Source organism: Egretta garzetta, unplaced genomic scaffold (assembly GCF_000687185.1).
Source record: "Egretta garzetta isolate BGI_Z169 unplaced genomic scaffold, ASM68718v1 scaffold367, whole genome shotgun sequence".
Classification (NCBI taxonomy): Eukaryota; Metazoa; Chordata; class Aves; order Pelecaniformes; family Ardeidae; genus Egretta; species Egretta garzetta.
This window is the reverse complement of record NW_009260192.1, coordinates 73760-87390: the sequence shown is the minus strand read 5'-3', so window position 1 is coordinate 87390 and position 13631 is coordinate 73760. Positions and strand designations below refer to the sequence as shown.

The following is a 13631-nucleotide window of genomic DNA, read 5'->3' as shown; positions in this document are numbered from 1 at the left end:
ATGTGTTCCAATTTGAAAAGAAATCAGTCATATAAAAGGGACTATTTTTACCCTTTTTCTTGTACGTATCGCTAGTTCTGTGTACATTCTTGGTTTTGTGAAGTTTTGGCACCTACTACATTTACAGTTGAACAACCAAAGACAGCAACAGGTAAAGATGTTACCTTGGGCTGGTCATTATTTTTTCCCTGCTGCTCCTTGGATCAAAGATTATACATCACTAGTCTGTTTTTCATGTCATCTGTTTGTGGTTTCAATTTATTTTTTCTACTTTTTTAACCTAATTCTACTCTGTTCCAGGTATTGAAAGATTCCTAGCTGGTTTGTTGTCCTCACAGAAAATTTCTTTCACACACATTGTAATTCCTTTGACACTTGTAGGAGACAAGCATGCATGGATATTGCAGTGATGAGGTCTGAAATACAGATGGAAACATATCCACTATAGTTCTCTATGTTCTTTCAGTTTTTGTTGCTTGACTCGAGATTTCTCTTACTTGATCAACTTTCCACCCATGTTTTCATTCATGATTTTCATTTCTCTTTAAATTCCTGTATGTATCTGACACTAAATTTTTCAGTCTCTCATGTAAGGATCTTGTTTTCCTGTCTAATTTCTGAAGAGTACATACCCTTAAAACAGGTCTTTTCTTGCAGCTCATAAAGAACCACAACATACTCCCTTTAAACCTAAAGTGGCTCCCATCCCAGATGCTCCACACAGCAAGCCTGGTAAATTATCTGGTCTTTTGTCAAGCTGCGGTTGATAACTGAGCAACTGCTTTCAGGGCAGGCAGTGGGGGCAGTTGTCAACTGTACATTTGTTGTTACCTGGGTATCATTCTAGCTTAAGAAACCTCTTCAGTGCTGCAATTAAGTCATACCACTGATGAAAACTACAACAGCTCAAGATTTTTTTTTATATTATCTGCAGATATGCATATATATATATGCAGATGTTACCACAAGAAGAAATAAGTAGTGACCTATATGTTTAAATCAATGATAAGAAGTTATTCACAGCTTGTGTCTGAGTAACACACTTCAGCTGTTTGCACCATGTTTTTAAAGCTCTTATGAAAGAAGCCTCTCAAAGCTGTTGCAGTGCTTTTCCTTTATATACACATTTTCATCCAGATTAGACTGAGGATTCCCTTTAGTTGCATTTCGATTAGGATACTGTCCATCATAAATCTGAATGACCTGTATAAGATAATCAGTGATTTCACTGAAGGGTTGTTACTGTTGCTTTTTAAGTATTTAGATGTTAAAAACAAACAAAAAACTGAACTCTTTGTAACCATAAATCTCTGAGGATAAATGACCATTGTTGTTTTAAAACATCCCTTTCCTGTTGTATATAGTATAGAGGTAAAGGGTTTCTCTAAGGGGGTGGGAGGGAAAGGGAGAGTCTTTTCATTATTCTGAGCATTTATTGACATTTTTTCCAACAGAAATCATTCCAGCCTTCCATGAACCAGCTACTACTATGATTCCTCATATTCCTGAAAGAACAAAGGCAACATTGGGTAATAGTGTGTATTTCATAAATAATTACTCTACTTTCCATTTTTATTAGAGAAGATATTCTTAGAGAGAGTTCATTACATAATATTAAAAACTAATAATGAAGTTTTCCTCTGCTTCCAGATACTTGCTTGCCCTTTTGTCTTGATAAGGGTAATAATACATGAGCTCATTTACTTTTGAAGGTTCTTTTATTCGTTTTCTAGAGTTTCCAGTCAGGATGATGTAATTCCTTCAGATGTTGTATATTTTGCAGTAAAAGGGGATTTTATTTAAAGAGCAGGTAGTGATTCCTGTAATTTCTGCAACTGAGGTATGGATACTGTCATCCTAAAATGCTCTTCCGCTTCACTCCTGGTGGTGTAACTTTACGGAAGAAAATTGAAAGAAAATGGTAAGGTATCAACTATAGCACAACATACACCAAAACAGACCAGCTATGTGACCCTCCAGATCAAATACTAGTTCTTAAAGCCATCTTTTCTGCTAACTTCTAGTCACCTGTATTGGAAAAACTTGCTTAAATAGATGAAACATTAGCTGGGAATTCTTTCTTAACTTAAATGTCAGATGTGGACCAAATAAGGGTCAATGAATCCAAGAAGTACTGGGCAGCAGGAGTATTGCTAGAGCCGACTTTGTTAATAATCAGTTCTCTGTCCCCAGTTTTAGAGACAAACACTGGCCATGATTTTCTGAGAATGAAATCCTACCATCAATGAAGTATTAATAGCCATTTAATAATCTTCAAACCATGTTTTTTCTTTTTGAGGAATAGGAAATTAAAAATGCTTTTTATTGTGTTTCTATTTTAATATATATTCCCTGTATGCATTGATACTTAGGTTAGTATTCATTTGATATCTCCTTATACAGCTTTATGAAGTTTATGTGCCCTGTCATACCCATCTGGGTCTGCCTGATGGCAATATTCATATGCAGTAAATGGTTCTTCAGAGCAAGGGGGATGAAGAATGCACAGGCTAAGGCAGATATTTTGAGGACCTCTCACGCTGGTGTGGTTCACAGATTAGCAAGTGTTAAGATAACTTTTTCTAGTAAATGACTCCTACATGGCGAGAATTTTTAACTCATTCGTATGAAGATAATACAATTGAATAGTTCCCACATAAGAACAAATAAGTCAATTTATAAATCCAGTCTGATACAAAGGATCCAATGAAAAATAGATCCTGTCCTCAGATACTTACGTATGGCAGATGTGGAAGATGTAGGCTACTACTGTCTAATTTTGTCCTATCACTTTACTGTATGCTGTTCGTGACTATATTCTTCACTGCTTCATACAAAGCTAGAAATTTGTATATAATTTCGGGGAAGTTTGTTTGTGTCAGCAGCCATTTAATTTCTTCTCCTTTCTTTGCAGGAATTCCATCTGATTGATTTTCAGCTTTACCCTTACATTATTTGCCTTATTACAGATCAGGCTGTGCTTGTGTTCCCTGTGTACTATGAAAGTAGTGTGGTGTTTCAATTATTGTTCTGGGTGCTGTTTGTTTTTATTTCAGCTCCAACTGAAAAACAGTTCATTCATACCAAACCAAAACCATCTGAAAAACCAAGAGTGCCACACACCAAACCTGGTAATGGAGTTGTTCTTTTAATTTTGTGTGTAATCATTCTTTCCCTTAGTCTCAGGTTTTGTGCTTTTTAGCAGAACTATTCACAGCTGGTTTTGTGCTGATAATAATCATTACACTTAAGTCAGTCAATCCAAAATTTGCCAAAACTACACTGAAAATAGTAGTAGGATTTGTAGTAGAGCATCAAAAATGTTTTTCCACCTTCCTGTAACATACAGCAAATGATGACTAAAATGCAGCAATGTGGCTGTGGACAAATTTCAGTGGCTAGATAGACTGAGTTCTCTCTGATTACTTCCTGGTAATCAGAGATGCTTCTCTGTGAGCACTTTCTTTCATCCATAAAATGCCACAGAACTCCCTTGCAATGTGCTTGTGCAGTTAGCTGACATTGTGCACTATACGGAAACAAAAGTAGTCTTAAAAGTAGTTACAGGGGACTGTGTCTCTTCCCATTTTTTGTTATAGAAGGAATTTATAGGATAAGTTAATAGAAAGATAATGATATCTGTCAGCAGTTGATTTTTAAGATATTCTGCCACTGTTTGGGGCATTTTGAAAGTTTCAGAAATAGAGCAAATGCTACTTGTTTCTATTTCTAGATTAATATTCTAAGATTCTTCACATTTTCTCCTTAACAGCCATACATCAGACAACTCCACAACCAATTATTACAAAATCTTCTACTACCACTGAGCATTCAAGGGCAACAATGGGTAAATAAATTTCCTTAAAAATTAAGGTGCAGGTACTTTTAATTTTTAATGGAGAAATTTCTAGAGAACACACTCTGATGTGGTATTTTGTATAACATCATTCCACTATCCTGCATTCTACTTACACACGCGCATGTTTCTTAATATACATGAGTCTCAGTCAGTTCTGTCTCAGAAGTGAAGCAGAAATAGCCTACAGCTCGTGGCTGGTCAGAAGCCTGTATTTGTCAGATCTCCAATCAAATTCAGTGGTCTAATTTTTCTTTTAGAGCAAGAAGTTTAGCCAGTAACTCAACTTATCCTACAGCACAGTGCTAGAACTTTTCTGTGTTTTGGATAGCCATTTTGTTTCAGGTTCCAGAAAGCCATGGAATTGTTATTGTGTTTTTTTCAGGCATTTGAGGCATGCATTTTCTGTGTGCTAAATATGGCATTGGATCGTGACTCCTGAAGAATAAAATAATAATCTTTTTCCTTTTCTTTCAGTTCCAAAAGAAACACTGCTCATTCCTTCCAAACCCAAAACATCTGTTGGGCCAGAAGTACCACAGACTAAACCTGGTAATTTAAAGTTTTTAACTTTAAAAATGTTATTGTGGCACTGCCTTAGTTACATTTTCTGTTGTCATTCAGTACTGCAGTCATGTGACATGCATGATATGTAGATAGAAATTAGTACCATTGTTCAGCTCAGAGTATATTAATAAACTATATCAAAGAGAATGCCCAGGAATTGCATCAATTTCCATGGAGAGCAGAAGTTAAGATGGTTGGGTTTTTTAATATGTTTGTTGAATTGGTGGGTAGTAGCCATTAAAAATGTGAAGAATTCTATTAATTTTAATAAAAATATATTGCTGTAGCCAGCTTCACCAAGTTCTTTTCTTTGCAGGGATTTTATTACCCTAAATACATTTGCTTCAATTTCTCAAGTACTTTTGAAACTTGGATTACAGAATCTCAGTCCAAGATAGTTAGATGCTAAGAGTATAAGTACCTTCTTTCTACAGTAGATTTAGGGATGCATAGTTATATTGAAGGATGATGATACCTCAGCTTTACCCTGGGTGTGAACTATTTCCATAAAAATTACTAGGTAGGAAGGTTACAGAAAAAAAAAAATCATTAGGGGAGGAGTGACAACATGATTATAAGAAAGAGCAGCTCCTAATCTTTCTTCCTCTCTGATCTAACCTCCAAACTGATATTTTAGTTTTAGGTAAATAGGTTAATGAATAGTTTTATAATTTCCCCCTTTTTTCCCCCTTAGACTTCTAGCCCTTTTTATATAGCCAAAAAGAATTTAAGCAGAGACTCTATTCATTCAAGAACTGTACATATATATTACTATGAAAATCAAACTGAACAGTCCAGGAAAATTATATCATTTCTAAAGGCCTTATTTTGAAAGGCTTTCTGTTAAATAACTAAGCTAGATTCCAAGTCTCAACTGAATAAGAGCTATTTCCAATCATATAATTGTTAACAAGTGCCATGTTTTGGTACCACTACAAAGTTAATTTTAGACAAAGAATTTTAGAAAGCAGAATTTATAGGTTTATTCTTTTCCTTTTAGATATTAAATCAATATAGTGATGTAAATGCAAAATAAACTACTGTTAGGAAAGTTGTTAAAAACAAATGGCACACTTTAGCCACTGCCTTTTATGCTAGTAAGTAGGTTACGTTCCAGCTTCCATATTTTAACGTTATTTCTGAAAGACAGAGACATGTAGTGTGTTCCTCTGCCTGTCAGTCTCTCCTTTTCATCCAGTAACTTAGATATCTTTCACTAAATTCAATCAAATTTGAGTGAGGGAAGAATGTCTGAAAGATAAATACATTACTACAAGCTTTTACAAATTTTTTAGGGAAGTGCAAATTAATATACCCAGTGTGAGAAAGACCAAAGACTGTCAGAATTCCACCTTTAGGGCATTTGTTCTGAAGTTGGTGGGGGCCCAGCAAGATAGTTGCGCTGTCTGGCAGTCAGTATGAAAATGCATCCAGACTAATCAGAACACGTGTCTGTCTCATGTCTGTTAAAATTGTCTTAGCAGATGTGTAGCTAGGTTTTTAGGAAACAAAGGACACAGATCCTTAATGAAATCCAACTTCTATAATTTCACTTCTCACAGAACAATGTTTTATTTCTTGTAGCTCCAAGGGCAACACACCTGGGATCAATTAACCTTATAACAGTTCATGTTGTTGATGGGTCCAAAATTACTTTGGGTAATGAGAATATTATGTCAGTTTATTTTTCATAAAACTTTACTTTCTCTGCTTTTGCTATATGGCTAAACTTACACTTTCATCAACAGACATGCCTTAATATGTCTTTGTCATGTTCATTTGTTAGTCACATTCCAGTGCATGTACAAAATATTGCTGGTTTTAATTTTCCGCCATTTCTTCTTTTATGCAATTCTTTCTAAAAGGAAGTACTTCATGTACAAGGCTGAGGAGTCATATAAAAAGGCATTACCTGATTATCTTTTCTTCTTTTGTCTGACTTACTAATGATATATAGCTTCCCAGTCTTGAAAAGTCTTTTATCTGTACGAAAGCATGATTTTCAGCCAGGTTCCTAGCACTGACTCTTTTTATTTATGATCTGCACAGAGACAGTTTGAATTTCCCTTCCACCTGCAGTGTCTTATGTTTAAAAGGAAGTAAGTCACATTTGATAAGCAATAATATCTCCACTTTCAGTTCCCAATGAAACATATGAGATTTCACCCAAGCCCAAAACTGGTCTGGCAACTGAAATTCCACGGTTCAATACAGGTAATTTTTAGGATTTTCTTAAGTTGTATTGAGAGTCTGTAGATCTTAAGTAAAATCAATACGGTTTAAGGTTTAATGGTCTGATCACAATTACCTTTAAAACTATTTCAAATATGTAACATGAAAATTTATTTTTCCCCTTATCAAATGTTTTTTATTCATTGCTCTGAAAATCAAGGTTTAATCAGTATTGCCTCAAAGGTGATATGAAGCTTTAAACAGCATTAGTGCTGTGTATTGGAATCTCAGATGTATGATGCTGCAGACATAAATGTAACTGACATCTGCCTTTTTCCCTATAAAATGCTAAATATAAATCTGTTTAAATTTCTCCTAAATGTAAATGTCAAAATTGAGTAATATGTTCTTTCCTGCATAAATATTTTCTCTAACACTACAGAGAGGCTGAATTAAGTGTTGAGGATAGAATGGTGGAGCTGGATTCAAATATCAAATAGGTAGATAGATACTTGAATATGGTGGTAGAGATAGGTATTCAAATATCAAATAGCTAGCTCTATTTATTTAAAAAATTGAGTTACAGAAGTTGATCATTTGGTACAAGATGACAGTGACTGCTGCTTATGCTTTCAGCTTTCAGTGTGATTCACCCAGATTCTGTAACAAATAAAATATAAAAAATATTTGGCAAGTGAAAGGCAACAATAAGAAAAGGTTGAAGGCTTCTGATTTTAACCTTGATGATGACACTATGCTTCAGCAGCCCTACATTATGTCTGCTTTAAATGCTTCCAGTTGTTTTCTCGGCAGTATTTTAATGTTTCATGGTTTTGTCTGAATATTTGATTCAGGGGGGACTCGGTTTGGTGTTTTATTTTGAGGTTTTTTGTTTGTTTGTTTGTTTTTTACAGAACCTAATTAAATGTCTTAAGGCCATGGATACCTTGCAGAGCTAACTCTGTATCCATATACAGTTGGGTAACTGGCTGTAAATATTTTATATCTTTTCCTAAATCTAAACATGAATGTAACTGGTCAGGCTGCATGATGGAGTCATCTGACCACTAAAGAAACTAGCATTTTCAGCGTGCATTTTGGATTGGAACTCATAGAATTCTCCTATGTCCGTTTTGCTGTATCGCATTGGTGCATGGACCTTTTTTTCTGGCAAATCACACTGCGCTATTGGTGTTCTTTTTATACATAACATTTAAACTGAACCTTATTTCTTTTAGCACCTCATAAAACACGTCTCACTTCTGCAAGACCAAAGCCATCTGATAAATCACAGACCAGACCTGGTAAAAATTGTTTATTCAATTTGGGGTGGGGAGGAGATTAATTAGTTAATTAATTTCACCTATTCTCAGTGGAATTTTAAGTGTTGCTGGAAAAAAAGGGTATTTTTCTTTCAGCTAATCAGTCTAGAGGTAAAGCCTTTCCAAATCAGAAAAAAAGGAATCAAAACTGTGTGTATCATCACAGCAAGTGTTACTTTTTATTCTCTAATGTGGAACTGTTGACATCACATAAAAGTCTGTTGGGTTTTCTTCTCATGGAACTTTTTTTCTTTTTTCTTCTCTTTCTTTTTTTCTTTTTAAATTATCTTACAGCTCTTAGTAAAACCACATTAGCACCAGCTAGAACAAAAGCACCTGGACTGCCAAAGTGGATTGTGCCAACAACAGGTAGAGCTGCAGTTTTGGATTTTTTTTAACTTACCAGTAAAATACAGGAATGTGACTTCCTCAAATCCTCTTGAGCCCTGCAATAGTACAGACTTTTTAGACGCAGATCACGTTCTACTTACTTGAATAGGAAGATAATGGATATCACTAAGTTATCAGTAAAAACATAGGTGGGCCATATATATGCCAATTTTGCACTTAATGTTAGCTAGAGTTTGAACATATACAATATACAAGTATTCCATTACTTGGTACTGCACTGTAGACACTTATTTCATTTCCTTTGTTTCACAGATGATGTATATACTCTTGAGGATATTTCCAGACAAATTGGCGTGGATGTGGAAAAACATTTGGAATATAGTCATACCTGGGAAAAGCCAATTTCTGGTAAGGTTAATAAAAGAAGAAAATATAGAAATTGTTAACATTTATGAAAAATAGAAACATCACCTTTCCTATACAAAAAGCACCTCCACTATAAGAAGAGAAAATAATTCTTAGCCATCATCATCAACACACTTTCTCTTGGCTTCAGGATGCTACTAAAAGAGATAAAAATAAGGTTTCATGGTCACGGCTTAGTGACTAATATATGCCATATATTAAAAATTACTGCCACCAGTTTTCTATCCTTATGATCAAACAGCCACAATGCTGTAAGCATTGATTTTTTTCATACTAATCTTTTCTACATAGCAAGGGACAATAACATGAATGCATAACCAAATTGTCCTCCCATGTATGAAAAAGATTTGTTGAATATTAGGATTGCTGGGAAAATTAGAACATTAGGCTTGAAGCAAAGTAACCACATGGAGTAAATAAGGTTACAGGGTTTTTTACAAGTGCTGTACCAGGTTTGTGAGTTTTACTTTTCTTGCAAGTCTTGCAATCATATTTTCAAAACAAGCAAAATATTTTTACTGAAAAATTACTTCTCAAAATAGGTCTTCAAAAACAGTCTTTTTGTATTTCACTTTTTTCTAGTCAGCTTCTTGGAAATTTTCTGTTTCAACTGAGACTTTTTAGTATAGAGTGTGTTTGTATGCCACAGTTATACATACAAACATGCATATAAACATGTAAACCCCCTTACATGCAGAGAATTTCTTTGTTTCATAAGCATAACCAAGAATAAATCTTGTTTTAGCTGTGCTTGTTTACTGGCATAAAAACTGACTGAAAATAAAATCTTTCTAGTTTTACCTTTGGATTTACTATTCAGATGCAGCTGCTCTTTTTAGTTAGGTTACCCTTTGAAAACATGTTATTAGATTTAAAAAACGCAGATAAAAAGATATGCCTCTAACTAATTTATAAACTGCTGAATTGCCTCTGCACTAAATTTACCTGCACAAAGAGCCTATCTTGACAGCTGAGTTCTGATGTTTTATCTTTTTAAAGTTTATTCAGTCTGAAAATTGTACTTTGCAAATATTAAGTCCAGTGTGATATCCTATTAATAGTAGCTGGATGCAGACTGTAAACTGAAAACAAGGATGGTGGTACTCTGCATTTTTTGTTACTGAATGCCAGGCAGTGGTGTGTACTTAAGTAAATCCAGATTGTGATTTTCAGAGACTGGAAGGGGGTTTTTATGCACATAGATTTGAAGGAACATCTAGATCTGCTTTTACTCATCTTATGACATTAGATGTTTAAGATTTAGAGCTTTGCAGTAAGCCAATACCTTGAACTGCAGTCATAAAAGAGAGTTGGGTATGGTTGTGAAATTAACTACTACAGTTGCGTAATTTTCTTGTGTTCTTCTGTGATCTCAGTTCTCTTCATGAAGTCTTAATATGTATATCAAAATTCAGAATTATAAAATCATAGAGTCATAGAGTGGTTTGGGTTGGAAGGAACCTTTAAAAAGCAAATAGTTCTACCCCCTCACCATAGGTAGGGACATCTTTCACTAGACCAGGTTGCTCAAAGCCCCATTCAACCTGGCTTTGAACACTTCCAGAGAGAGGGGCATCCACAACTTTTCTGGGCAACCTGTTCCAGTGCCATCCCAATGGTAAAGAATTGCTTCCTTATATTCAGTCTAAATCTACCCTCTTTTGGTTTAAAACTACTGCCCCTTGTCCTATCTCTATAGGGCCTGGTAAAAAGTCTCTCTCCATTTCTCTTCTAAGGCCCCTTTAAGTACTGAATGTTGAAGTAAGGTCTCCCTGAAGCCTTCTCTTCTCCAGGCTAAACATCATAGCTGAAAAGTTCCAGCCCTCTGACCATTTTTGTGGCCCTTCTCTGGACCCACTCAAACAGGTCCGTGTCTTTCTTGTACTGGAGACCACAGAACTGGATGCAGTACTCCAGATGAGGTCTGACGATAGTGTAGTAGAGGGGGAGAATCGCCTCCCTCGACCTGCTGGCCACACTTCTTTTGTTGCAGCCCAAGATTACAATTGGCTTTCTGGGCTGCAAGCATGCATTGCTGGCTTATATCTAATTTTTCATCTACCATTATCCCCAAGTCCTTCTCTGCAGGGTTGTTCTGAATCCATCTTCGCCTGACCTGTACTGAGACTGGTGATTACCCCAAACCCAGGTGCAGGACCTTGCTCTGGGGCTTGTTGAACTTCACAAAGTTTGCACTGGCCAACTTCTCCAGCCTGTCAGGGTCCTTCTGGATGGCATCCTTTCCCTCAAGTGTATTGACTGCACCACTCAGCTTGGTGTCATCTGCAAACTTGCTGAGGGTGCACTCAATCCCACTGTCTGTGTCATCAGTAAAGATATTGAACAGTACTTGTCCCAGTACAAACCCCTGAGGGACACCATTTGTTACTAATCTACATTTGGACATGGAGCCATTGATGTCAAGTCTTTATATGGGGCTGTCTAGTCAATTTCTTTTCTGTCGAATAGTCCATCCATCAAACCCATGTCTCTCCAATTTAGCAACAAGGATGTTGTGTGGGACTGTGTCAGAGGCCTTGCAGAAGTCAAGTCAGATGACATCAGTTGCTCTTGCCTTATCCACCAACACAGTCGCTCTGTCATAGAAGGCCACTGGATTAGTCAGGCACAATTTGCCCTTGTGAAGCCATGCTGACTGTCTCTAATCACCTCCCTGTCATCCATATGACTTGACATAGCTTCCAGGAGGATCTGTTCCATGATCTTACTAGGCAAAGAGGTGAGGCTGATTAATAAGATATTGCTATAAGTTAGCCAGTATTTGACTTTGCTTTTAAATACATTTACTTTTTCTGAAAATTTAGTGGGTGTTAACTGAAAAATTTACATTTATGCTAATTACAAGAAATGAAAAAGATAGGTTACAGCACACAAGAATTAAGCTTGATGTGTTAAGAGTCTCTCATAAGAGGCTGCGAACTCTCCTCTTTCATGAAGAGTGACAGAGTCAAGGAAATATATTCCCAGTCCACAAAGGACACCTGAGACTAAATAAATCCTAATAGTTCACCATGCTGCTGTCAGTGCTATCACAAAATCCCTAAATTCTATTGTGTGTCTTGGTTTACAACTCAGTCTCCACACATTGTTAATTAGATTTGGTAGCATCATAGACCATCACCCAAATCATTGTGGAAGTAGTAGAAGGGAAGAGTAGGCATTCTTGTTTTTCCAGAGTGTAGTATAGCAGATTCCACTGTGACACAGTCAACTAAATGTGATGTTTTGGCTTGCATGTAACTGTTGTAGTTGTGTTGTTCAGAAGATACAATAGAAACCACTGACAAGTCAATCCTTGCACGTTTTTACCCCATAAATATCTTGGACAATCCCATTCCCTGCATATGGGCAGGGGGAAAATTAATCATGGATACTACCATGTAGTAGTATCTAGGGTATGATGACTTATATATACAAAAATGCATTATCCTTTTTCAGGTCTTTAGGCATATTTTTTTCACCTCTATCTGGGGATTAGGAATGAATATGAAACCTACAAATGCTATTTTCAAAACCATTAAATCTTCCTGAATTCGATAGAGAATTATTTCCTGACTTGATCTGAGCGATTTTAAAAAAATGTGATTTATAAGGGACTGCAAAAGTCCAAATGAAAAAGGGAACAGAGAAAGATGGAGATGTTCCTGTTTGTATATTGCAAGTATTTCTAAAAAGGCTCTCCCAAATGCGTCTTTGGATCTGCTCCCTTCTTGCCCCCAGCCACTCTACTTATAGGGTAAACTAAGGTCTGATATGTAGGGCCCAAGGTACTCTGTGTAGCCAGTAACTCAGTATCAGGCAACTTGCATATTTGTTTACATTGGAAGAATTATATGCTCTTGAGAATTTTCCCCTGTAGGTACAAAACGTCTTTTGTTACATAAATGTGTTGCATGTATCTCTTGTTGCTTTTTCTTAAGGAAAGAAGTGCAAAGTTGAATAGTGGAAGAAAAACTTTTTCCTTTGCCTTTTCTTTGCATAATAAAATCCTTTATAATTGCCTGGGAAATACAATAAAATATTTTGTAAGTATTAATTAAGAGGCTTAGGTTCTTCTTTCAGACTTCACTATCAAAGGACCTTACCAGATAAATTTAAAAGATATTGGCTAGAACTGCACATTGAAACAACCTAGCTGGGTGCTTCAGGAGTTTCTAACACAATAACTCTAGCCATATCAGTGCATGAAGTGACAATGAGTTCTTTCATTTTTAACTTTTGAAGGGCATAGGATAACATGTTCATGATGATACTTTCCCTTTTGCTACATCTTTTGCTTCAAGCTGAGGGTGACCAGTTTTATCAGTTAGAAAGTACAAAAGATCAGAAATTTTGTCAGTAGGATACTGAAGATGTTTCCAAGTACACTGAGGTGGTGTTTATTGTGGGAAGAAGTATCCCGTTGGCTGCCAAAAAATTACTGTCAACAGAAATGAGTAACTACACAGAAAATGAATTGCTGAAACACTTGTACAAAATCCCAAAGCAGCTACATTTTTTCAGTGTAATCTTGGTTTAAAACTCCATGGCACACACTTCCCAAAGAATTTAAGGCTGAACATACAACTCATTTCGGCTCCTATAACTTCACCTCTCCTCTTTTGATACTAAATCAGACATGAAACATTGTTTGGGAAGTCAGAATATAACTTGTAATGGGTTTCTGATTTTATGGAATTTGAGGCTAAATAATTAATAACACTGTCTTGTAATGTCATTCAGTAACTACTTCACCCGGCCCTCAGCATCCTCCTATACCTCCTGTCAAGCCTACACAAATGCGAAGAAAACCTCTGCCTCCAAACACCGTGACTGGTAAACCAGGGAGTCCAGGTATCTCAGCCTTTTCAGCATAAATATTTTATTATGTGTGAGACAATACTGAACTGACTAGCAGGGTATAGGAGAATTTTATA

The 13631-nt window shown here is 36.0% G+C and overlaps 1 protein-coding gene across 1 annotated transcript in view; it reads left to right on the top strand.

Annotated features, from left to right (window-relative positions):
* LOC104129292 (ABI family member 3 binding protein) overlaps window positions 1-13631 on the top strand; it is a 157668-nt gene that overhangs the window by 113213 nt on the left and 30824 nt on the right. Inside the window, exons 38-48 of the mRNA XM_035897581.1 lie at window positions 658-732; window positions 1455-1529; window positions 3057-3131; window positions 3773-3847; window positions 4334-4408; window positions 6008-6082; window positions 6563-6637; window positions 7834-7899; window positions 8212-8286; window positions 8581-8676; window positions 13438-13548. Of these exons, the coding sequence (XP_035753474.1) occupies window positions 658-732; window positions 1455-1529; window positions 3057-3131; window positions 3773-3847; window positions 4334-4408; window positions 6008-6082; window positions 6563-6637; window positions 7834-7899; window positions 8212-8286; window positions 8581-8676; window positions 13438-13548 (873 nt within the window). The remainder of the gene's footprint in view (window positions 1-657; window positions 733-1454; window positions 1530-3056; window positions 3132-3772; window positions 3848-4333; window positions 4409-6007; window positions 6083-6562; window positions 6638-7833; window positions 7900-8211; window positions 8287-8580; window positions 8677-13437; window positions 13549-13631) is intronic.